This window comes from Aquarana catesbeiana, linkage group LG05, assembly GCF_042186555.1.
Source record: "Aquarana catesbeiana isolate 2022-GZ linkage group LG05, ASM4218655v1, whole genome shotgun sequence".
Lineage (NCBI taxonomy): Eukaryota > Metazoa > Chordata > Amphibia > Anura > Ranidae > Aquarana > Aquarana catesbeiana.
Genome location: NC_133328.1, coordinates 131,451,208 through 131,475,068, shown reverse-complemented (window position 1 = coordinate 131,475,068; position 23,861 = coordinate 131,451,208). Strand labels below are relative to the sequence as shown.

Below are 23,861 nucleotides of genomic sequence, written 5' to 3'. Positions count from 1 at the left end.
GGCAGTTACAGGGTTGATGGCTGAGTAGTCTCACTGCTGCATTCTGTACCAGCTGAAAACTATGTAGTTCTGGCCCAGGCTGACCATAGTAAAGGGATTTGCAGTAATCCATTTTGATGATATTGAATCAGATTTTAGTCACTGCTGTTTTGTCTGGGTTCGTTTCAGCCATTTTTGTTAAAATGGGGGTATTGGCATGGGGACACATTGTACCTTTTAAGTTGCCATTGTGCTCTGGTTGGCTTCTAGTGTGTTCCTGCACCTTTAAGACGTAATGGGCTGCCTCCAGGCATACCTGCCCTTAATGTATTCTTGGTTATGGATGCTCTCATAGACTAAAATTAGAACAACACTATACAGAGGGACCTTGGCAATACATTTAGGCATTTAGGCTTCCACATATATTTGCAAATGATGTTCTGCTAAAAACCTACATTTTTAATGCAAATTGTTAGACAATGTAAGTAGTTTTCTCTTTTTTATTTGCTGGATAGCTGCTAAGTGTGACAGGAAATACATTTTGTTTTGTTTGCTCTTGTAAAGTTTGCTTTCGTATCAATGGCCTGGTAATGGCATCCTTAGGTTGGTGTGGGATGATCCCTGTATTAAGAGAGCACGGTACAATTTATTGGACTGCTAGACTGATGTGGTTAATGCATGCTAATAGTGAGCCTGCTGGACCTGGGATAAGGTTACATGTAGTTGGACAGATATGTATGATAATTAGTATAGTTTCTTTAATATCAATGCTATCAATCATGTTGTCCAAAGCCTTGTTAATGTGGAGTCTGTACTACCGGGCCCTGGGTGGTGTGCTGATTTTTCAGACTTATTTCCATTTCTGATTGAGGAGACTTAAAAAAAAAATGCTAACGCATAGTGTTTACCCATGCCTTTAACTGGACCTTCAGAAAAAATTTGTGTGTGGAAATAGAGGATTGCTTGTGCCCTCCTTTTCTGTGTTCTGAGGGGACAAAGCTGCTCAGCTCATTTCCTTATTAAATTTTCATATGGAGCTCATTGTGGAAGTGATATTCCTGGCCAGTGCAATTCTCCTTTAGTCCTCTATAAATTCGAACACAACCCAAATCAAAGACTACAGAGAATTGATGGAAACAAATGCCCTACTTAAGCCTATAAGGCATGGGTGCTCAAGCTGTAGCCCTCGAGCTTTTGAGAACTACAAGTCCCATGAGGCATTGCAATGCTGAACAGTTACAAGCATGAGTCCCAATGGCAGAGGCTTGATAGAACTTGTAGTTTTGCAACAGCTGGAGGCCACAGGTTGAGCACCCATGCTCTAAGGTCAGTTTGTGATTTTACCTTCATTGAATGGCTCCTTTTTTAAACATGTAGTCTATCTATATGTATTGTCACTCCATATGACTTCAACTTTCTCTGAACTTCAGTTAGTAGTCCCTATATCTTTCCATGAGGAAATGCTTTTGGTCTCGCCCTCCACGGTAGCCCTTTTCAACCTATTTACCCCAGTGGAACCCTTGAAATGATTTTCAGGTCTCAAGGAAATCAAATGAGATGACAGTTAGTCACAGCTCAATGAACCCCTGTCAGCCTTTATTGGAATTCCTGTTTGAGCATGGCTGCTCTGTAAAATAAAACAAAAATGAAAAAGTCTACATAATTCACATATATTCAGCTACAATAGTTAAGACTGAAGAGCCTAAGCTTAAACTACTTACCCGCTGGTTAGGGCAACCCTACTCAAGTCCATAAATTTCTCTCTCAGAGCTGTGACACTTGGAAGAGGTGATGCCTGCAACTGGAAACATTAATTTATCTCTGGTGGTCATGCCTGAGAGGTTTTGGAGTTTATTGATGATTTCTCAACAGTAAATCTTTCCTTTGATTTAAAGACGGTCCATCGAGTTACTAAGTATAAAATGTGTTTCAATTATTATTATTATCATTATACATTAAATGTGACTTTTAGTTTGATTCCCTAATATTGTCAGTCTCTAGAACCTCCTCTATGGGTATGTTTGGAAAAAGGTAATCTTTCAGAAAGTCTGATGGCTAGACTTTAAAACCTTAACAAATTTATAAATTGATATTAATCTCATGTCTGGTTGACATCTCCAAAACCAAATACGTTTTTATGGCTTTCATATCTAGATATTTTGTTGGGTCATTCTATTAGTTATGTTTTAGTGATGCTGGCCATACAGAAAACCAGCCTGCAACCCTTCTTTTTTTATGTTCATGATGCCTAACAATCTATTTATGAGTTGGATCTCTGCATGGCAAGTTTTGATCAATGGCTTTCCTTTCCCTTGTCATTGTCCATTCCTTCTTTATTCTTATTTTGTTGATGTTCGTTATTTTTTAATTTGTATGCCATTTCAGGATTGTACAACGTTGCACTATATCTGGCTTGTGTACTTGTAGAAAAATGAAAAAAACTTTTAGATGCAGCAACAGCAGATGCAGCAACCAATCAGACTCTCACTGGTGTTTTTGGCAGCGGAGATTTGAAAATAAAGAATGTGACTGGTTGCTATGGGCAACACATCATCATTTGACCATATAAAAATCAGGCAATGTAGTGTCATAAACTAGAACAATGTTAAAATCAATAAACTATATATATATATATATATATATATATATACTAATAATAATAAACCCTCCACACAGTAAAAAAAACTACTACAGCTTGAAAACGTGCCAAACTTCAACACTGTGTGTGTCCACTACCTAAGTAGAATTATCCACTCATCAGAACCACGAGACCTTAGTATTATTTCAGGTCTCATATGCTTTTAGTGGGGTATCAACCCACTATTATGCCCTGTACACACGGTCGGACATTCCGACAACAGAACTTGTCTTGCATACACATGGTCACACAAAGTTGTCGGAAAATCCGATCGTTCTGAACGTGGTGACGTAAAACAAGTACATCGGGACTATAAACGGGGCAGTAGCCAATAGCTTTCGTTTCTTAGTTTATTCTGAGCATGCGTGGCACTTTGTGTGTCAGATTTGTGTACACACGATCGGAATTTCCGACAACGGATTTTGTTGTCGGAAAATTTTATAGCAAGCTCTCAAACTTTTTCCTATGGAAAATGTGTGATGGAGCCTACACACGGTCGGAATTTCCAAAAACAAGGTCCTATCACACATTTTCCATCGGAAAATCTTATTGTGTGTACAGGGCATTAGACGTTCACCTCTGAAACATCCACATCACTTTGTACCCAGAAAGCATGTAAAAAAATGCAGTGCTCCAAACGTTATACTGTCTAAAAAAAAACTTTTATTAAGAATTTCAGATAAAAATACCACTGGTACATGCACTCACAATTTATGGTGCCAAACTTCAACACTGTGTGTGTCCACTACCTGAGTAGAATTATCCACTCATCAGAACCACGAGACCTTAGTATTATTTCAGGTCTCATATGCTTTTAGTGGGGTATCAACCCACTATTAGACGTTTCCTCCAGTTCACCTCTGAAACATTCACATCACTTTGTACCCAGAAAGCATGTAAAAAAATGCAGTGCTCCAAACGTTATACTGTTTAAAAAAAAACTTTTATTTAGAATTTCAGATAAAAAATACCACTGGTACATGCACTCACAATTTATGGTGCAACAGTCTACACCGATATCAACGGCCTTATTTGATTCAACCTCTGTGCCACTGAAACTAGTGTATATCGTAGTTGTATTGAGCGTCTCTCCACCCATCTGTCACCTCTATATAACATTGCACCTCTGTTCTACTCCAGAACACTCCACTTGAAAGCTGTCAGACTGTCAATACCAGTACGTGCCTCAGCCACAGCTCTTGACGCAGTGTTTCACAACAACAGGACTTTGTCTAGGGATTAGGATTAATATACCTTTGTGACCAGTTGACCTTCTCCTTTTGTTCTGTGATGCTACTGTCTCAAATAACTTCTACTAATGAAAGAGCAGGTCAACAAAATTTGGAATCTGAGTTTCACTTGTGTCACTTTGTTTCACTTTGTGGAACTACCGGCTTTTTGTTATTTAAGACTGCAGTAGGGAGACTTCTTTATTGGAGTTTGCAGCGCGCCCCCCCCCCCCCCCACTGGTTGAGGCCATTATGAGCAAGTTTGTTTTAAGGAAACCCTTCAATCTCTATAAGATATTTTAATGTATTTTACGTTATAAAACTGTACATGAAATAAGCAGAAAGTAACTATAGTAAGATATAAATAATGATGATAACATGTATTTTCACAGGTTTATCATGTTCTCGGTGTATTTTAACTGTTAAATATTATATTTTTGATTACAGACGATGGCTACGGCTCTTGTTTGGTCGGGAGTTTCCTCTGCAGGACCTGCTTGTTATTTGGGATGCTTTATTTGCTGACAGCATTACATTAGATTTGGTGGACTATGTTTTTGTAGCCATGCTGCTGTATATTAGGGATGCATGTAAGTACTACATTACTATATGCTTAACATGGTATCTATGTATTGTTCCGGGACTTTGTAAAATACTGTTTGCTTGAAAGTAAATTGGTAATGTTGTACTATATTCTTACATCGTATAGACCTAACACCTTCTTGCTAAAAGTACTGTATATAGGTAAGCTTGAGGGGACCTGCTTCATCTTGTAGCCCGAGGCCTGCTGCATTGCTAAACTGAGATATCTATTACCATTGGTGCTGTGGAGAGCATAATGAAGAAGTGTTCAGAAGCAGGTTTATTTCTGTGGAAAATAGATAAAAACAGAGGGTGCACTGGTCTAGTGCATTATCCAACAGCAATTTTATTGAAAATTAAATATGAAATGTAACTACTCACAAACATAGGCAGCGCATGCGCTCATCTGGCCACTACGTGTGGCAACAATCTCCCGGCTTTGCCAATGCTTCTAGCTCAAGGAGGACATCCCTAGGGTCCCTGCTGGCTGACACGTTTCAAAGGTGTGTCATTCTCTGTCAGAGCTAGAGGGCAAAGAGGACCTCACCAGGGACCCTGCTGGCTGACACGTTTTGAAGGTATGTCCTCCTTCATTAGAGCCAGAGGGTTTTGATGAAGAAAGACATATCTTTGAAATGTGTGAGCAAGCAGGGACCCTGGTGAGGTCCTCCTTGAGCTAGAAGCTTTGGCAAACCAAGGAGATTGTTGCCACATGTAGTGGCCAGATAAGTGCATGCACTACTTATGTTTGTGAGTAGTTATATTTTATGTTTCATTTTCAATAAAATTGCTGTTGGATAATGCAATAGGCCAGTGTGCCTTCTGTTTTTATCTTTTTTCTACAGTGCTCTGAGGACAACCCCAGGCCTAAAGGGCAGCAAAGTTCTAAAGTAATATCCCCTTTTGACTACAAGTTTTCCAACTTTGACTATCACCCCTCTGCACAGGATTGTCGCAGGTTGTATTCTGTCCCAGTGCTACTTTAGAGCAGCTGAGCGAAGAATTTATGCCTCATAATCTGTCTCACTGCTCCTACTTAGCATTACTTTGTGTGTAATAGAATTGATAAATGTCACCCATGGTGTGTTGTCTTTTAAAGTGGTAGTAAAGCTTCCCAAAAAAAGGGAAAAAAAATCCCTGCAAGGTAATATAATGTGCTAGTTTGCATTGCATACTAGCACATTATGAGAGACATACATTAAAACGAAACCCTCCAGCGGTGCGCTGTCACCTCTGCAGAAGCTTCCATCTTCACCCCATCTTCCTTCTGGGTTCGCAGGCTGTGGCCGCTTGAATGGCCGAGCCGGGATGACGTCACTTCTATGCAGAGTCACAGTTTACAGTACAGGGTTCTGAAGGAATGGCACAGGTATACCATTCCTCCCGAGCACATGTGTTGGTGACGTCACCGACTGCTGCTCACTTGAATATTTCCTAAACGGGGCATGTTTAGGAGATAAAGATAAGCTTTAGTATAAGCTTACCTGTAGGTAAAAATAGTCAAAAAGTGTTTACCACCACTTGAATGCATTTTGCTGTGTGGTTCTTTAAAACGTGGTATTCTGTGCAATGCAGTGCCAGCCAATTAGAATCGTACCCCAAAGCACAAGTATGTGCCAGTGGACCTGCATTGCATTTGCTGCATTAGAATAATGTTACACATCAGTTAATGCAATGCACGTTAATGTGTAAATTAACACACATTAAGATGTGTGTGGTGATACACCACAGTGAGGTATGAAGTGGCCTAACCATTTCCTACATTGTTTTTTACATATTTTAAGTTATCATTTGGACATTGAGAGAAAATGCTCAAACATCTCCACACAAGCACTGTCTAAATTACACATCTAAACAATTATTTTCCAGCTGTCATACTTGCAAGTTAGAAAATTAAAAAAAAAAAAAAAAAAAAAAGATTACTTGACATAAAGTATATAAAGAGTGATAAGGTTTCTACTTGCCATAAAGTATATAGAAAGTGATATAATAGAAAGTGATAAGGTTTTCAATGTTGGGTAAGTGGACGTTTCTAAAACATACTAAAATAACCCATACAGTCACAGTTTGTAAATAGTGGTGAAATCTATAGTAGTTTACACATGAAGAAAGTTAAAATACATATATAGTTTGATTATGAGCAGCAATACTTTTTTTGTGGTCATTTATGACAACTGTAGAGCAGTCATTAGTAATGAGCACCACCTGCTGGACAACAAGGAAAACACATCTAGCATAAAATTACATCACATCATCCTGTGTATTTCTGGCTCAGCTGCAATAAAATGTTTGTTTTTAAGTAATGCTGTAGTGGTTAGCCATCATCAGAAGCGCTAGGGGCCCATATACTGAACCCTCAAATTAGATCACAGATAGAACAGTTTGGATTTTGCCATTGCCTCTTTAAAAGTGCTTCATTGCTCCTTTGATGAATCGCTGTACATTTACATTTAAATAAAGATATACAATTGTGGCATTGATAAAAACAGTATAATGTAAATAATGACACTGTGATGGATCACCTGGAATACTCAGGGTTTAATACATAAAAGTTTAGAAGTACACCACAGTTTATTTAAACAAACATTAATATATAATTATGTTTAGCTAACATTCTTTGGTTTCCCATGCTGTCATCTTTGTACTTGTGCAAGAAACCAATCATTAAATTTGATAGGACTTAGGTCAAATTAATTTATAAGGGGAAGTTTTGACACTATCAACGAGAAAACTTTTGTGAAAAGTGCTTTGAAATGTTAAATTTTTTTCTTTAAGGGGCTCACATCCAGTGGCGTACTTATGGAGGGGTGGGCTGCCCCGGGTGCCACACAATGGGGGGGTGTCAGGCCAGCTATCAGGGATGGGACAAGGCAGGGCAGATGCTCTGCAGCTGTGCTGGCTCTATATATTTGTGCGTGTCAGCAATGGCTGCTCCTCTGTGTTATTCAGTGCACAGTCAGGCTCTTTACTGCCACCTCTGGCTGCTTCCTGCATGTGCACCCCTCGTGTGTACTATACTTTGGATTGCAGCTCCTCTCCTGTCTCACTGGGACATGTAGAAACAGGACCTAGGACTAGGAAGGCCACCTTACAAGTGGGGGCAGTGAGTACAAGTAAAGGTAGGAGGCTGTTTGTGTACAGGTAGGTGTGTGTGTGTGTGTGGGGGGGGGGGGTGGCTGAGTGTGTAAAGGTAGAGGTGTGTGTGTGAGGGGGGTGGGGGGCAGCTGAGTGTGTACAGGTAGAGGTGTGTGTGGGGGGGGGAAACTGAGTGTGTACAGGTGTGTGTGTGTGGGGGGGGGGGGGGAACTGAGTGTGTACAGGTGTGTGTGTGTGGGGGGGGGGGAACTGAGTGTGTACAGGTGTGTGTGGGGGGGGGAAACTGAGTGTGTACAGGTGTGTGTGTGTGTATGTGGCGGGGGGCAGCTGAGTGTGTACAGGTAGAGGTGTGTGGGGGGGGAACTGAGTGTGTACAGGTGCGTGTGTGGGGGGGGCAGCTGAGTGTGTACAGGTGTGTGTGTGGGGGGGGCAGCTGAGTGTGTACAGGTGTGTGTGTGTGGGGGGGGCAGCTGAGTGTGTGCAGGTAGAGGTGTGTGGGGGGGGAACTGAGTGTGTACAGGTGCGTGTGTGGGGGGGCAGCTGAGTGTGTATAGGTGTGTGTGTGGGGGGGGGCAGCTGAGTGTGTACAGGTGTGTGTGTGGGGGGGGGGGCAGCTGAGTGTGTACAGGTGTGTGTGTGTGTGGAGGGGGGGACTGAGTGTTTACAGGTGTGGGGGGGCAGCTGAGTGTGTACAGGTGTGTGTGTGGGGGGGGACTGAGTGTGTACAGGTGTGGGGGGGCAGCTGAGTGTGTACAGGTGTGTGTGGGGGGGGGAACTGAGTGTGTACAGGTGTGTGGGGGGGGCAGCTGAGTGTGTACAGGTGTGTGTGGGGGGAGGGGGAGCTGAGTGTGTACAGGTGTGTGTGAGGGGCAGCTGAGTGTCTACAGATGTGTTGGGGGGCTGAGTGCGTAGACGTGAGAGGAGGGATGAGTGCATAGACGTGTGAGAGAGGCTGAGTGCGTAGACGTGTGAGAGAGGCTAGGTGCGTAGAGGTGTGAGGGGGGCTGGGTGCGTAGAGGTGTGAGGGGGACTGAATGTGTAGAGGTATGGGGGAGACTGAGTGTGTACAGGTGTGAGGGGGGCTGAGTGCGTACATGCATGATCAGTGAAGGGGGGTGCCAGATATAGTATTTGCCCCGGGTGCCAAATGCTCTAGGTACGCCCCTGCTTACATCTAAATACCCATGTTGATCCAACATATTTAACTATTCAAAGTTCAATGGTTTTGCCTAGTTTATAATATTTACATTACTCTCAGGGCTCAGTGCACTATTTTTAGTTATATTTTAGTTTTAGGTGGAACATGTTGACCTGAGTCTTAGATAAACATATAGCAAGGGGCCCCAGTAGTTTAAATACACTGTGCTGTTAAATTTAAATAATGTAATGCATATTTCATACTGTATGCCATTTCTGTCATCCATGAAGTCTGGCCAGTATACTCCCTAATTCTTACTTCCTGTTTTATAGCTAGTGCATGGGCTACAACAGAAATGGCTGCTGAGTCTGCTTCTTTGAGGACAACTAAAGTGATTATCTCTTTAGTTGTCCTCAGGGAAGGAGGCTCAGCAGCCATTTTGTTGTAGGCCATTTCCTGGAAAAAGGCCATTGGGAGTGTTTCCGCCAGGCTTCATGGATGACAGAAAACGCCTATGAGTATGGCATTTGCATTAAACAATATTTTTTGCAAGCTGAACAGTTTTATTTTAAACTGCTGGGACCCGTTGTCTGCATGGGCTAATTTATGTAAAAGGTGAACTTTGCCTTTTATGGACCCTAAATTTGTTAATGGTTATTTTCCTTTATTATGAAACTTTATACTTGAGAATATGTCCTAAAATTTGAGCAGCCTATATGTTTAAAGGATAGGTACACCTGTATTTAGTATGTACCATGCTCCAGCCCCTGCACCTCCCTGACAGCAGGCGGGGGTTCCTCTCCCTGCACCCAGGGCCACATTTGAAAACAATGCTGCTGTGCAGGAGGCCACTCGCTCAGTTGCTTTATTTATTCAGAGAGATCTGTGAATGCGAAAAATACAAGTACCATCCTCCACGTCGGCAAACAACTTGTAATTCTCAGTGGACTATGAGGGCGTTGATGAGAGTCCTCGTATTTCACTGACATGTCATCCAGCCTTCTAACAGAGAGCCCGTACAGAGATACGGGCAAGAAAGCTGGAGGATATGTCTGCAGGAGCCCGACACTGCACCCACGATCCATCGCTCCCGGGTGCAATGCTCTGCAGGCTCCTGTGCAAGAAATAATAAATGCACATTTTTTTGACTGCAAAAACATGTGCATTTATTATTTCTTGGAGAAAGGTGAGCTTATGCTTTTACATTCAGACAAAGCTTCTTTTTCAGTTTAGGCCAAAGTTCAGCATTTTTTTAATATTATAGAATCTAGCCCCAGGCTTTCTTAACCACTTGCTACCCAGGCCAATTCTGACATTTCTCTCCTACATGTAAAAATCATAATTTCTTTGCTAGAAAATTGCACAGAACCTCCACAGAGACCCTAGAGAATAAAATGGTGGTCATTGCAACTTTTTATTTTGCACGGTATATGCGCAGCGATTTTTCAAACGCGTTAATTTGGGAAAAAAAAAACAGTTTCATGCATTAAAAAAAAAAACAGTAAAGTTAGCCCAGTTTTTTTGTATAATGTAAAAGATGATGTTACGCAGTAACAGTAAAGTAAACTGATACCTAACAATTCATGTTTCAAAATTGCATAGGCTCGTGGAATTGCACCAAACTTCGGTACTTGAAAATCCCCATAGGCGACACTTTAACAATTTTTACAGGTTACATATTTTGAGTTACAGAGGAGGTCTAGAGCTAGAATTATTGCTCTCACTCTAACGTTCGCGGCGATATCTCACATGTGTGAATTTTTCTAGTTTGATGCTTTCTTTTTACATTTTTTTTATCACTTTTATTGATATTACAAGGAATGTAAACATCCCTTGTAATAGGAATTTGGCATGACAGGTCCTCTTCACAGTGAGATCCGGGGTCAATAAGTCCCCAGATCTCACCTCTAGGCTGGAAAGCCTGAAATTAAAAAAAAAAAGATCCATCTTTCCAGCCGAGGCGGCAGCATTTTTTTCAAATGCAGAGGCTGGGCATGACATCATAACATCGCGCCCGGCCTCTGAACGACCATCTGGCCCGCCGGAAATCTATATCGTCAGCATCCGGTGTCAGCGGATCCCTTCTCCGGCTCACCGATCACACGGGTGAGCCAGGAGAAGGGGTGGGGACGTCCCCTCCCGCCGCCTGTAAGAACTATCAAGCGGCTGAAAAGCCGCTATGATCATTCTTATGGTGCAGGGAATTGCTCTTAAAGAAGATATCTGAATGTTGCTTGTAGCTGCAGACATCATTCAGATATTACCACTCACACCCGACGACATCATATGACGTTGGGTGGGTGGCAAGCGGTTAAGGATTAAATGAGGTTTTAAAACATCTACTTAAAAAAAAAATTATTTTCTGATAGATACACCGACATTATAGAACCCCTTTTTATCCCTTGGTAAAAGTGGCCCAAGTTGAGATCTCTTTCTGCTCTAAAGACAGGTCAAAGATAGAATACATTTGGCGTATTATGTTTTTTGGAAGCAAGTAATAAGTAACTTTGTTTTTCTTCAGCTTTAAAAGATAAAGGATTAACGGAAAGTACACTTGTTTCAGTATGCTAGCAGATAGTATTGTTTCAGGCAGTCAATATGGTATACTAAACAAGCATCATTAATAGGCTTTGCTTTGACAGCCACAGCAGATGGATTGCTTGCACTTCGATTGGAGAAAAAAATGCAGTTTTCATAGGCCTGCCTTGAATGATGGGTTTAGTAATTGCCCTTGTAAAATGTATGATTTTGGAAAAGAAAATAAGAATGGGAAAAAGCAGTGCTTAAGACAGAAGTAACAAATTAAATACAGGTATTGTTTTTTGTCAGACAAAAAATGAATTACTGTGGAAAGGTTGGTTAGACTTTTTTTTTTAAACCATGTTTAATGTGACATTAAATAGGAGTTTATTGAAACAATGCATGACCGGTCAAGCTATTCCTTTAAATGTTGTTAAACCAAGTACCACTGGTCTACGGTGAACTGTGAAAGAATTTTAGAGCATGTATGTGTGAAAAAAATATGTAAATTGTATATTTGGTACAATTTTCTCTCTCTTAAACACTTGAAAGGTGTGTCAAGCGCTCTATGGCCAACTTAATACGTTCAATATTATCCATTGCTTTCAGTCTCCACCCTCTAACTTCCTTCTCCTCAAAATTATCCTCAAAGCATTAGCCTCTCTTTGTCTTTTATTGTAGTCAGGTCACATCTTAAAGCAGAGTCCCCCCAGCAAAAAATTTTAAGTCAGCAGCTACATACTGTAGTTGCTGACTTTTAATATTATGACACTTACCTGTTCTGCAATACAGTGATGTCGGCACCCCAGCCGATGTTATTGGCTCACAGGTGCTGCCACCACCATTGCCTATAAGCATTGGGTCTTCACAGCCGGTTCCCTACTGTGCATGCGTGAAGCGCGCTGTGCTTTCTGAATGGCCCGGCGGCGGGGGAAGGAGGAGGGGGGCCGAACTTCCGAGTGATCTCACCGTGGCAAGATCTCTCGGAAGTGGGGACGGGTACTTGTCAAAAACAGCCCCACTGTAAGGCCCGGTTCACACTGCCCTATTTTCAGCACAACTTGCATACGACCTTTTTAACAGAAGTCAATGCAAGTCGCACCAAAATTAGTGCAGGAGCCTATTTCTAAGTTGGAGCAACTCAAGTGGCTCCTATTAGAACCGTTCCATTGCACTTAAGGGGGCACGACTTGCATGCGACTTGTGCTCTCAAAGTCAGAGCGCATGTCGCACCAGTGTGAACCGGGCCTAAGTGAGAATATTCTGATTTTCTGGAAATGGTCTTTTAAACTATATTTGGGCTGCAGCGGGACAGTTTTAAAAAGCAAGCCTAGTCCTAAGTTTACTAGAGACAAGGAATACAGGCTGTGGCTTTACCACAAGAAATTAGGATAATCAGAGATAACAGGTCAAAATGCACTAAAGACAAATAGACTGGCAGGTCATTTACTACAAGATTTAGATACAGATAATTCAATATTGTAAAATTGGCCTGCAGCGGGGTTAGGCCCAAATTTATTAGAGACAAGAAGCACAGGCTAGGGTTCCCACTACAAGAATTAGGATACTGCAGAGGATATAGCAGTGTAAAATTCCACAGCAATGGGACAGTTTCCGTTCTGGTTATTAAACCTTACTTTTATATGGATAACTATTAATTTATCTATGTGAATGTGAGTGGTTATAACATGATGTGGTTTAAGTGTATACTGTTCTTGTGCTTGCTTATTTTTTTTTTTTTAAACTTAAACAATGCAGTGCTGTATTGCAAACAAAAAACAGTTTGGAAAACAGAGAGCATAAAATAAAAACCAATATACACGCAAAATAAATGACAACCACAAAATACCAAACAATGAATCAAAAGCCCATTTTGAAGGGAAGCCTTGCAGCAAAAAAAGTAAAGTTTGCTATGGATAGCAGCTAAAACTGACCCCCCCCCGTAATAAGAACAAAAAAAAGGCAGACAAAGGGTTAATGGTTCTAAGAGCTAACAATCTGAATTAAAAACCGCTTTTAGTTCACTGACACCATGGCTGTTCTGTGTTGCCCTTTTATATAGTGGGGGGACTGGGTTAACCAAAATCCTCCTTTATTGTTCTAGAAAGCCTGCTGGCCATAGTTCAAAGGTCATGCAGTGCATTAAGGAGGAAAAATTGTCTAGGGTGTATCAGCACACAGATTCCTGGGACAACGGATATCAAAACCACAGTATCCCCTCTAACCCGTGGTAGCAATAAACCCGTATGTCTATTGAGGCATCATTTAAATCTATGTAATGGGAACACTAGGGAGTAAACCTATGAGTATAGAGATCTGGGAGCTGCCATTTCTGATTTGCATTGCATCCTTCAGGGTTTTCATTGTAAGCTCTCACAAGCAGGGCCCTCCTAACCTTCTTTGAATTGTATTTTAACTGTACTGTCTCCCTATATGTTGTAAAGCAATGGATGAACTGTTCATGCTATATATATATATTTATAATAATAATAAAAACCCTGGATTCATTGCCTAGTACAGGTAGAGAAAATGGGGATTTAAGAAGGATTTCTACAACGTTGTAGAAGAATCTAATTTAATTGAAAATGAAAGGGCTTATACTTAAAGGGGTTGTAAAGGCAGAAGGTTTTTTATCTTAATGCATTCTATGCATTACGATAAAAAGCCTTCTGTGTGCAGCAGCCTCCTCAGCACCCCCTAATACTTACCTGAGCTCCCTCTCTGTTCAGTGATGTCCACGAGTCCCTCAGCCGTCCGGGACTCTCCCTGCTGATTGGCTGAGACATAGCAGCTGCACCATTTGCTCCCGCTGGTGTCAATCAAAGTCAGTTATCCAATCAGGAGAGAGAGGGGCAGGACCGAACCGCAGCACCGTGTCTGAATGGACACACGGAGTTGAATCCGCTCGAGTGCCCCCCATAGTAAGCTGCTTGCTGTGGGGGCACTCGACAGGAGGGAGGCACCAGGAGCACAGAAGAGGGACCTGAGAAAAGGAGGATCTGGGCTGCTCTGTGCAAATCTACTGCAACAGACAGGTAAGTATAACATGTTTGTTATTTTGAGACTTTGCAATCACTTTAAGCTAGGAATGTTGAACTATTATAAACAATATAATATAAGAAGCCAAAGTCTTAGATGGCTTGGCTATGTGATGAGATGGGAGAAGGAATTCTGAAGATTTATTAAGTATTATTTACTAGGACATAAAAGGGAGAGAGGAAGACTAATTAAGAGATGGTGTGGAATAGAGCCTAGGAGATTGTATTCTGAGGGTGGAGAATGAAAGCAATTCATAGGATGATTGGGCCACAACTGTACAAGGGATTTTAAGGGCTCTGGTACACAGAGAGAGTTTGGTTATTACATTACACTTTTATGTCTGTGAAAAATTAATTGCTCCTTCTCTAAATGGTTGCATGTATATCTCATTTTTTTACTCCTAGTAATCTCCAGCAACTATCAGACATGTCTGGGCCTTCTGATGCATTACCCACCCATTGGTGACGTACATTCCCTTATTCTCAAGGCTCTGTTTCTGAGAGACCCAAAGGTATGTTATCTCAACAAGCCTGTTTTCTTCAGTGCTTAAAGAACATAAACAATTATACTATCAAAGTGTGCAAATGTGTTTTAGACAGAGAGCTTACTTGGCAGCTAGCAATAGACATTAGCATAAAGTTTTGGGACCTCATGGAGAGATTACGTCTGGAGGCTGTCATCTACTATCTGTAGTGACAGCGGTACATATCATTAATCACAGAGGGTGCATTTAGAGGGGGGGGGGGACTTAAAGGATGTTTTAGATTTATATTAATTGTGCACTGTACAGCAACAAGTACACCAGAAGTTTTTAAGGCAAACAGTAAATCTAGGTTAAATGACTGTTCACATAGTAATGATTTTAAAGCTTTACTTTGACACAACATACCCATGTACTGGTGAACAACAGGTTTACGTTTTAGTCCCATGCATAAACAGCAAGATGTCCATGAACTAGCTCTTCTTATTCTTTCCTTCATATAAAGTAATAATCACATCTACATCTCCAACTCGTGTTCTTGCCTTTTTTAATTTGTTATTTTATTTTATAGTATTTTTCTCCCAAAACGTACATTTCACAAATTCACAGACACATTACATATTATCACCATGGAGTGGAATTATTATTTTGTTACATACAACTGTTTTTTTTTTTTTTTGTTTGTTTGTTTTTGTTTTAAAATTTTACTAAACCCACAACAGTAAAATCAGTGTGTATATGCAGTAAAGCATACTTATACTCACTGTGGAACCTATGGGGGTAATCCTCTGCATTTTGTAAAAAGGCTATTTGATCCTGTATGTACAGATCCTCCTCTTCCTCCACTGACTCCAGAACAGGTCCGTATAGTACAGAGCCTTTGGAGTCAGACTGCACATGCTCAGTTTGGTGTGTATTGCTAGAGAGTTTTTTTTTTTTTCTTGGGAGAGTGCATGTGATCAGCACAGGGCCAATCAGCACTGTCCAGACAAGAGGGTCAGGGTCCTGCAGCCTCATAGGACAGTTAAAGGAGAATGAAAACTCCCCCTACAAGCTTTAACTAGACACTCATTGAAGTCATAAGGCTTCTATATACTGCTGATGAGAAAAGGTATTTAGCAGTTTATATTTACTAAAATAATTGCATGTCCATGTTCTGTGTACTGTGAGAGACCAGATATAGCGAATGCAGGGTCCTGGGTATAGTAACACTTTGAGTAAAGTTTTATTATCATGTTCTCCATAAACAGAAGAGAATATGTTTCAAAGTCGGTGGGATGTCACAGGGCAATACTTAACATTGCATTATATTGTATGAAAACAATATATTTGAACAAGAAAAAGATAAAACCACACACAGCCACAAAAACAACAGGGGGAAGGGGTATCTCTGCATAGATTATTGGGTCAACAGTTGTGTTATGGCCATTGCATAGTGGTCAATTTTGTATTTATATCAGTAGTATAACACTTCTACTCTAAAATAAGACCTGAGGCTGTCTCCAGTAATGATCTACAGGAGTTTGCATTTTTCTAAATGTAGCCAGCTCACACAAATTTTGTTAAACGTTTTATAATTTTTTTTTGTAGGATAGTAATCTCTTCCATCAGGTGTATATTTTTTAATTGCAATAGTCTTGTAGCCACTGGTGGTAGTCTAGAGGTCCTCCAGAATTTTAGGATCAAACTTAGCTGCATTTAGGAATGGAATATCATTGCTTTCTTGGGAGCAGACTCAGATGTATTGTAGAATATCAGTGACCAAGGGTCCTGTGGAGGAGTCACATTAGTGATGTTTGTTAATCACTGACAATCAGTACCAAAAAAAGGTTTTATTAGATAACACTTCCATGAAAGTATAAGAGAGGATGCCCAAGGCTAGTCCACACCTCCAACACATTGGCGAGGTCTGAGAATCCCATCTACCTCGATGCACTGGGTCTCTATATCATCAGACAGGAATCCTAAATTTGCTTTCTGATATATATATATATATATATATAAGTAACAATAGAAGAGGTGTGGGTCAAGAGAATAATGTGGCGTCTGTATTCTGCAGTAAGATTATGATAGGAATCTTGTTCCCAGTGGGCAAAGTAGTCAGCAAGGGCAGAATGTCACTTCAGGCAACAATTTGTATTTTTCTGTGGCGGGCAAAAACACCTTTTCAATCAGGTTAGGAGAGTTTGGATTTTGTGGTGGTTGTGAAAGGCTTTTGGCAAAATTGCAAAGTCATTTCCAAAAAGCTAGAGTTATGTAATTCCAGTGATTTCAATTAATGGAGAGGTAAAGGATCTTTCCACCTTTAGTTACATTATGTAATCTCAGGGGGCTGTCCACTTTCCAGCCTGAAAAGTTAGTATTCGAAACTGGATTCTGAGTTTTCTTAAACCAGGTAAATTCAATGATTTACGAGTTTGGAGCCCTAAGGAGGTTCAAGGGGAGTGATACATGTAACATTTGGTACATATACAAGTTACAGGGTAGCACATTTATCTGTATAATTCCAGTACCCCTGGATGAAAGTTAGATCTTTGCCTAGGTACCTTGAGGTTTTTTTCCTTCTAGGCGAATGGGAACTGCACTTTGTAGCTGGTATTCCCTAGTAAGGGGGAGTCCTGTATTCTGGATTTCTGATTTTGTGTAGGTAATTTGAAAATGTTAAAGTTCTCCATATCTATGGAATTCTTGCATGAGTATCGGCAAGATGGTTGAGGGTTGCATACAAAAGGACATCATCCTCTAAAGCAGTCAGTTTATTATCAGCTTGTCCTTTGTATATTCCCAGAGGAATATGCATAGTTTCAGGCGTAAAGCCAAACTTTTTGCATATATATTTTTAAGGGTACATTAATTGGAGATCGGCCTGTAACTTTGTATAGCAGAAGATCTTTCCCCTCTCTAGGGAAATTTGCGATGTGTGCTAGTTGTGATTTTGGGAGAAAGGGTTGTGGAAAATGTTTTGCAAAAATTTTTTAGCCAGTTCCTGTCTGGCCTATAGTTGAATGACCGCTGGGCAGTGCCTTTGTCATTTTGGGTGGATGTTTTATGACATCCTCCTGGAATGCAACCCGCGCTCCTCGCAGGCCAAGCTGTCGCACGATCTGTCACTGGCTGTGTCCACTGGACACAGGCGTTGAGAGTTCACTGTACTTGACCGCTCCAATTTTTTTAGCTTTTTTAGTTAATGCCAATTAATTTATATAAGGAGATCTGGAGTGCTGTCAGTTTAAGATAATTGTCTAGGCTCTCCTTGTGTACAGTTTCAAGCCTAGTGATGCATTTAAATAATGTGCGCTTATGAACCATAAGTTAGCATTCAAGTTTAGAGTTTTGGGATATTCTTTTTCCTCTTATGTAAGCTTTGTGTGTTTTCAGTGGTGTGTAATGAGATACTTATTCAGTATCATTTTCTTTAAAAAAGGATTGTACATTTAATTTCAAGGAATCTAGAACTATAGGATGGTTAAGGAGGTTAAGGAGGTTAAGGAGGATTTTGTCAGATCCCCAATTATAGGATTTTTTCTATTATGATTGGCTATCCTTATGTCCACTCTTATTGGTGTGTGGTCCAACAGTGTGATATTACGAATAGTGGTAGAAGGGTCCTGATGCAGATGAAAGTGCTTAACAAACACTTGATCTAGTCTAGAAAATGTGGAGTGTATCATAGAAATGTATGTGAAGTTTTTCACTGTGGTGTGTAAGATTCTGCACACATCCGGGATCTGTATTTTGTCTAGGGCCTGTTTACTCCTATTTAGCTTACAGTGGACTGTTATATCTAAAAGGCTATTTAGACACATGTGCTCCTGCTCCAGTATAATAGGGCCATACTGAATGCCTTCCAGTTAAGCAAGTGTAGAGGTTAGGAAGGCTATTTGTTTTTTAATAGCACAATACATATTTGCTATGGACTCTTTTGTTTCACCTGCTTTACAGTTGAAGATCTAGAATCTTCCTGTGGCCTCTCGTGGGTCACCTTCTAGTATGAATAGATTGAGCTTGTCACCCCACATGATCTGCACCTGATGGGCTTAGCAAATTGCCAGCTATTGTCAGTTTGGAAGAAAATAACCTAGGTGGAGCACTCGTCATCCATTGAGAACTACAAGTACGTTTATTGTGGTGGCAGATAAGACTTTATTCAGTTTGGTTTTTAGTTTATTCATTCACAGATCTTTGTGAATGAATGATGCAGCTGTGCAGACAAAGCCAATTTTAAAAGTTGCAGCTCCAGGGGAGAGGTACCCCCACCTGCTGTCAGGGGTGTGGTGGGAGATGCTCAGGTGATGAGGGTTAGGATTCTTAGCAACATGTCAGCAACACCTTTAATATGGGTGTAATATGTAACATATTTCTAAGTTTAGAGATAGCCTTTAAGCTTTGAAAGTGAAAGCAAGAAGCTGAATTGTTGCCTTGCACAGCTGCTCCAAATTCCATCTGCTCAAGTCTTAGTAAATTCCTCACATTGTATTTTGATGACTGTAATTGGTTAATTTAAGTAGCTACAGTATTTGTCACACTAATTTCTTTTTTTATTTCACATTCCATTGACATTTTTCTACATTGTTACCTGCTGGCCAAATGGTCTAGTGAAAGTAACAGTGATAAGGGTTGGGATACACTATAACACTGCCAGGGGTTCTTACAAGGGTTTACAAGAAAAACAAAAACGGAAGATGTGCGCACCTGGTGCATTACCAGATATAATTTAATAATGAGAAACTTTTGTATAAAAGTGGGTACTCACAAAATGCAACTGACAAAATGCTATAAACACAGTGCATGGACATGCACAGAACACAGGGTACAGCTAACGTGTTTCGGGGGCGCACCCCTTTCCTCAGAGCTTAATTATCTCTGGTAATGCACCAGGTGTGCGCGCCTTCCATTTCTGTTTTTCTTGTAAACCCTTGTGGCAGTGTTATAGTGTATCCCAACCCTTATCACTGTTACTTTCACTAGACCATTTGGTGACTGTGTTTTTTGTTCTTACATTCTTCTTTATTCATACGGTGTTAACGTGCTTTGTAGTGACAGTGATATGTATGCATAAAGACAGGTACAAGAATAAAAAGGCACAGTACAATAACTGCTACTGTAACTAGTCAAGCATCTCCGGCAGTGGTATAGTTTGTCAAAACACTTGTCACTGTTTGGCCAGGCAGCTTGGTCTGCTCTAAATGTTGAGAAAAATAAAGACGTGTGAATTGTAAATGGACTGATATACTGAATACAATAAATTCATGTATTAGCAACATACAATTATTGGGATATTTTAATTTCAATAATAGTGGTCCTTTAGGTTTATACAAGGATGACTGGAGTTATCCATAGATCTGCAAATGTTTCCTACCCTCCATAGTTTAGTATTGTGATCTTTATATGACCTTCTTGGTGTTTACTAGCTTACTTCGTTACGAGAGAAAAACTTAAAACCCAATTAGAAACAAAAAAGTCATAGAGGATGTGAACATATTGTTTTCTCTAAATAGCCAGATGTTCCTTTGAGTCCTGGAGGCAGTAAGGCCTAAGAAATAAAAGGTTTGAAACTATTGTTTTAAGTTAACGGTGAATTTCGAAAATCTGCCTCTTCCCTTTAGCAAATAAAATTCTAATACAGCACCATAAGCATAGTAATATTTTGTTGCTGCACATCTATATCCCGCTTTCATTGATTTTAAAAGTGTTAACCTTATCACAATGAGTAATACCTACTGCATTGCTAAATTTGTGTAACACGCATTAACATTTTAAATTAGCAACTAAGAACAAAACAAGTGCTTTCCTTTAATTTTATGACCATTTATGTCTATAAAGATAGCCAGAAGTGAGTTTAGCAGTAAATGTTTCTGTCATAAATTGTGTTCACTGAGTGTTTAAATGTAACTCTTTGAGTTCTATGGGTATAGAATTAGATTATTTTTTTCTTTAGTTTAAGACTATTCATCTTATTCATTAAAGAGTTCTTATTTCCAAAGTGCCTTATAGAAGATCAAGGCATGGCTAAGAAAAATAAAAAAACGCCATTAGTAAATGATTATTTACCTCAGTAGAATTATAATCATATGTGTAGTATGGGGTCCTGTCTTTGAATGTTTGTATTTGTTACATACACCTGTATAGTATCTCCTATATTGTTTAGACAGATTTATGATACATGATGCTGTGATTTACTATGTTTTGTTATTAATTTTCTATACTGCCTTTAAATATTGGGCGTCAAGTTGTTATAATGGCCATAGAGCTGTATGTGGTTGTTGTTGACTATATTTATAATATTGATATTGCCAAGTAATACTTGGTTGTATGTAGCTTTGCTTAGTTTTAAGTAGTGTGTTACACATAGTATATTACATATCTTGATGTTTTCTTTTTGAAAGAGATTACATTTGGAATTTTCAACCTGTTATTATAGGACTTTATGAACTGTGTTCTGTGCTCGATACACGTTTCCCTGTGTGTAACTCGACATGAAGCTAAACCCTCCTATTCTGCAATAAGCCAGACTGAGTGTCATTTTGAAGCTTTGTTCACAAAACAGGGTGGGTGAAACTATTGAGAAAAAACAAATACAGTTGCCCACTTACACAGAAATTAAAGGTCTGTAATTTTTTATCATAGGTGTATTTTAAATGATAGAGGCAGAATATCAACCAAAAATCCAGAAAAAACACATACATTAAGTTGCAGTTCAGTGAGTAAAATAAGTATTTGATCCCCAAGCAAAACATGACTTAGTACTTGGAGGAGAAACCCTTGTTGGCAAGCACAGAGGTAAGACGTTTCTTGTTGGTTACCAGGTTTGCACACATTTTAGGAGAGATTTTGGCCACTCTTCTTTACAGATCTTGTCTAAATCCTTAAGGTTTTTTGGCTGTCTATTGGCAAATCGAAGTTTCAGCTCCCTCCATAATTTTCTTTAGGATTAAGGTCTGGAGACTGACTAGGCCACTCCATGCCCTTATGTTCCTCTTCTTGAGACACTCTTTTGTTGCCTTGGCGGTATGTTTTGGGTCATTGTCATGCTGGAAGACCCATCCACGACCCATGTTCAGTGTTCTAGCTGAGGGAAGAAGGTTCTCATCCGAGATTTTACAATACATGGCCCCGTCTATTTGCCCCTCAATGGGGCACAGTCAGTCTGTACCTTTAGCAGAAAAAAAGCCCCAAAGCATCATGTTTCCACCTCTGTGCTTGACTCTAGGAATGTTGTTCTTAGGGTCATAGTCAGCATTTTTCTTCCTCCAAACACGGCGAGTCGAGTTCATGCCAAAGAGCTCAATTTTGGTCTCATCTGATCACAGCACTTTCTCCTAATCTTTCTCTGAACCATTTAGATATTCATTGGCATGTGCCTTTTTGAGGAGGGAGACTCGCCAAGTTTGGAAGAAAAATGCTCACTATGACCCTAAGAACACCATCCCTACAGTCAAACGCGGGGGGTGGAAACATTATGCTTTGGGGCGGTTTCTCTGCTAAAGATACAGACTGACTTTGCCGCATTGAGGGGCCAATGGATGGAGCCATTAATTGTAAAATCTTGGATGAGAACCTTCTTCCATCAGCCAGAACACTGAAGATGGGTCATGGATGGGTCTTCCAGCATGACAATGACCCAAAAATATACTGCCAAGGCAACAAACCAGTGGCTCAAGAAGAAGCACGTTAAGGTGATGGAGAGGCCTAGCCAGCCTCCAGACCTTAATCCTATAAAAAATTAATGGAGGGAGCTGAAACTTCAAGTTGCCAAGTGACAGCCAAAAAAACTTAAGGATTTAGACAAGAACTGTAAAAAAGAGTGGACCAAAATCCCTAATGAGATGTGTGCAAACCTGGTAACCAACTACACTAACCGCTACAAGAAACGTCTTACCTCTGTGTTTGCTAACAAGGGTTTCTCCACAAGTCATGTTTTGCTTGGGGATCAAATACTTATTTTACTCACTGAACTGCAACTCAATCTATAACATTTGTATCATGTGTTTTTTCTGGATTTTTGGTTAATATTCTGTCTCTATCATTTCAAAAACACCTATGATAACAATTATAGATCCTTCAGCTGAGAAGTTGTCAAAGTCCACTTACCCACCCTTAGCCCTTCTGACCTAAACTAACATTGCTCCTCCTAAATAAGATAGCCACAGCCTGCTCAATGTTTACATTTTTCACTTAGTATCTTCTTTATTGCTGATTATGCCTGTGCTGTAAGCCCACATACACTTGTATAGCACCACCTTCCAAAGCTGGAGATGCCATCCACTGCCCTTATGACTTAACTAGTATTAATGCAATGCACCAGAGGGGACATGTGTGAAGGAGCTCTAAAACTATGGCATTAATTTGACTTAAAGAGGAGTTCCGCCCCCCCCCCCCAAAAAAAAATTAAACGTCAGCAGCTACAAATACTGTAGCTGCTGATTTTTACTATTAGGGTAGTTACCTGTCCAGGCACCCAGCGTTGTCTTCACCCGAGCTGATTCTTGAATTGGCTCTCGGGTGCTGCCGGCGTCATCTTGGCTAAGGGAAGTGAAGCCTTGCGGCTTCACAGCTGATTTCCTACTGCGCATGCGCAAATCGCGCTGCGCTTTCTCAATGGGCCTGCTGCGGGGGGAAGGAGGAGGGGCCAAACTTCTGTCTCACTTTGCTGTGGTGAACTGAGCCAGAAGTGGGAGCAGTTACCTGTCGAAAACAGGTCCCCCCCCCCCCAAAAGGTGCCAAATGTGGCAGTGGAGGGGAGGAGGAGGCATACCCCTTTCCGCTTTAACAATATATTGACTGGTGCATTTGAAGAGCAGTTGACCACCTTATGCATTACAATGAACATGTATGGAAATATAAAAGACATTAAACGTGAACAAAAGTAAGTCATAAGTTGGGACCTTATGGTTTATTGTAACCCCTGTCACTTTAATTTTCAGAAACCAGCATAAAAAAATAAATAAATGTATATGAAATAATAAAAGAATTCATATAGTGAATAATACAATTACATGGGATAACCATATACAGTCATCAAAATACAATATTTTTCACAATAATATTCCTGTAAGTAAAACAGAGCAAAACATTAAGATGTTTTATGCTCTTGAGGTATGCATTATATCCAGATGTGGAGGCCATGAAAAATTCTCTTCTCCCTAACTGCAAGGCCAC

At 40.3% G+C, this 23,861-nt stretch overlaps 1 protein-coding gene across 4 annotated transcripts in view; it reads left to right on the top strand.

Moving 5' to 3' along the window:
* The window catches only part of TBC1D5 (TBC1 domain family member 5), an 842,416-nt gene that overhangs the window by 643,745 nt on the left and 174,810 nt on the right, over positions 1-23,861 (top strand). For all 4 annotated transcript variants that reach the window (XM_073630202.1, XM_073630199.1, XM_073630201.1 and 1 more), the window contains 2 exons: positions 4,294-4,436; positions 14,626-14,732. In XM_073630202.1, coding sequence (XP_073486303.1) covers positions 4,294-4,436; positions 14,626-14,732 — 250 coding nt within the window. The remainder of the gene's footprint in view (positions 1-4,293; positions 4,437-14,625; positions 14,733-23,861) is intronic.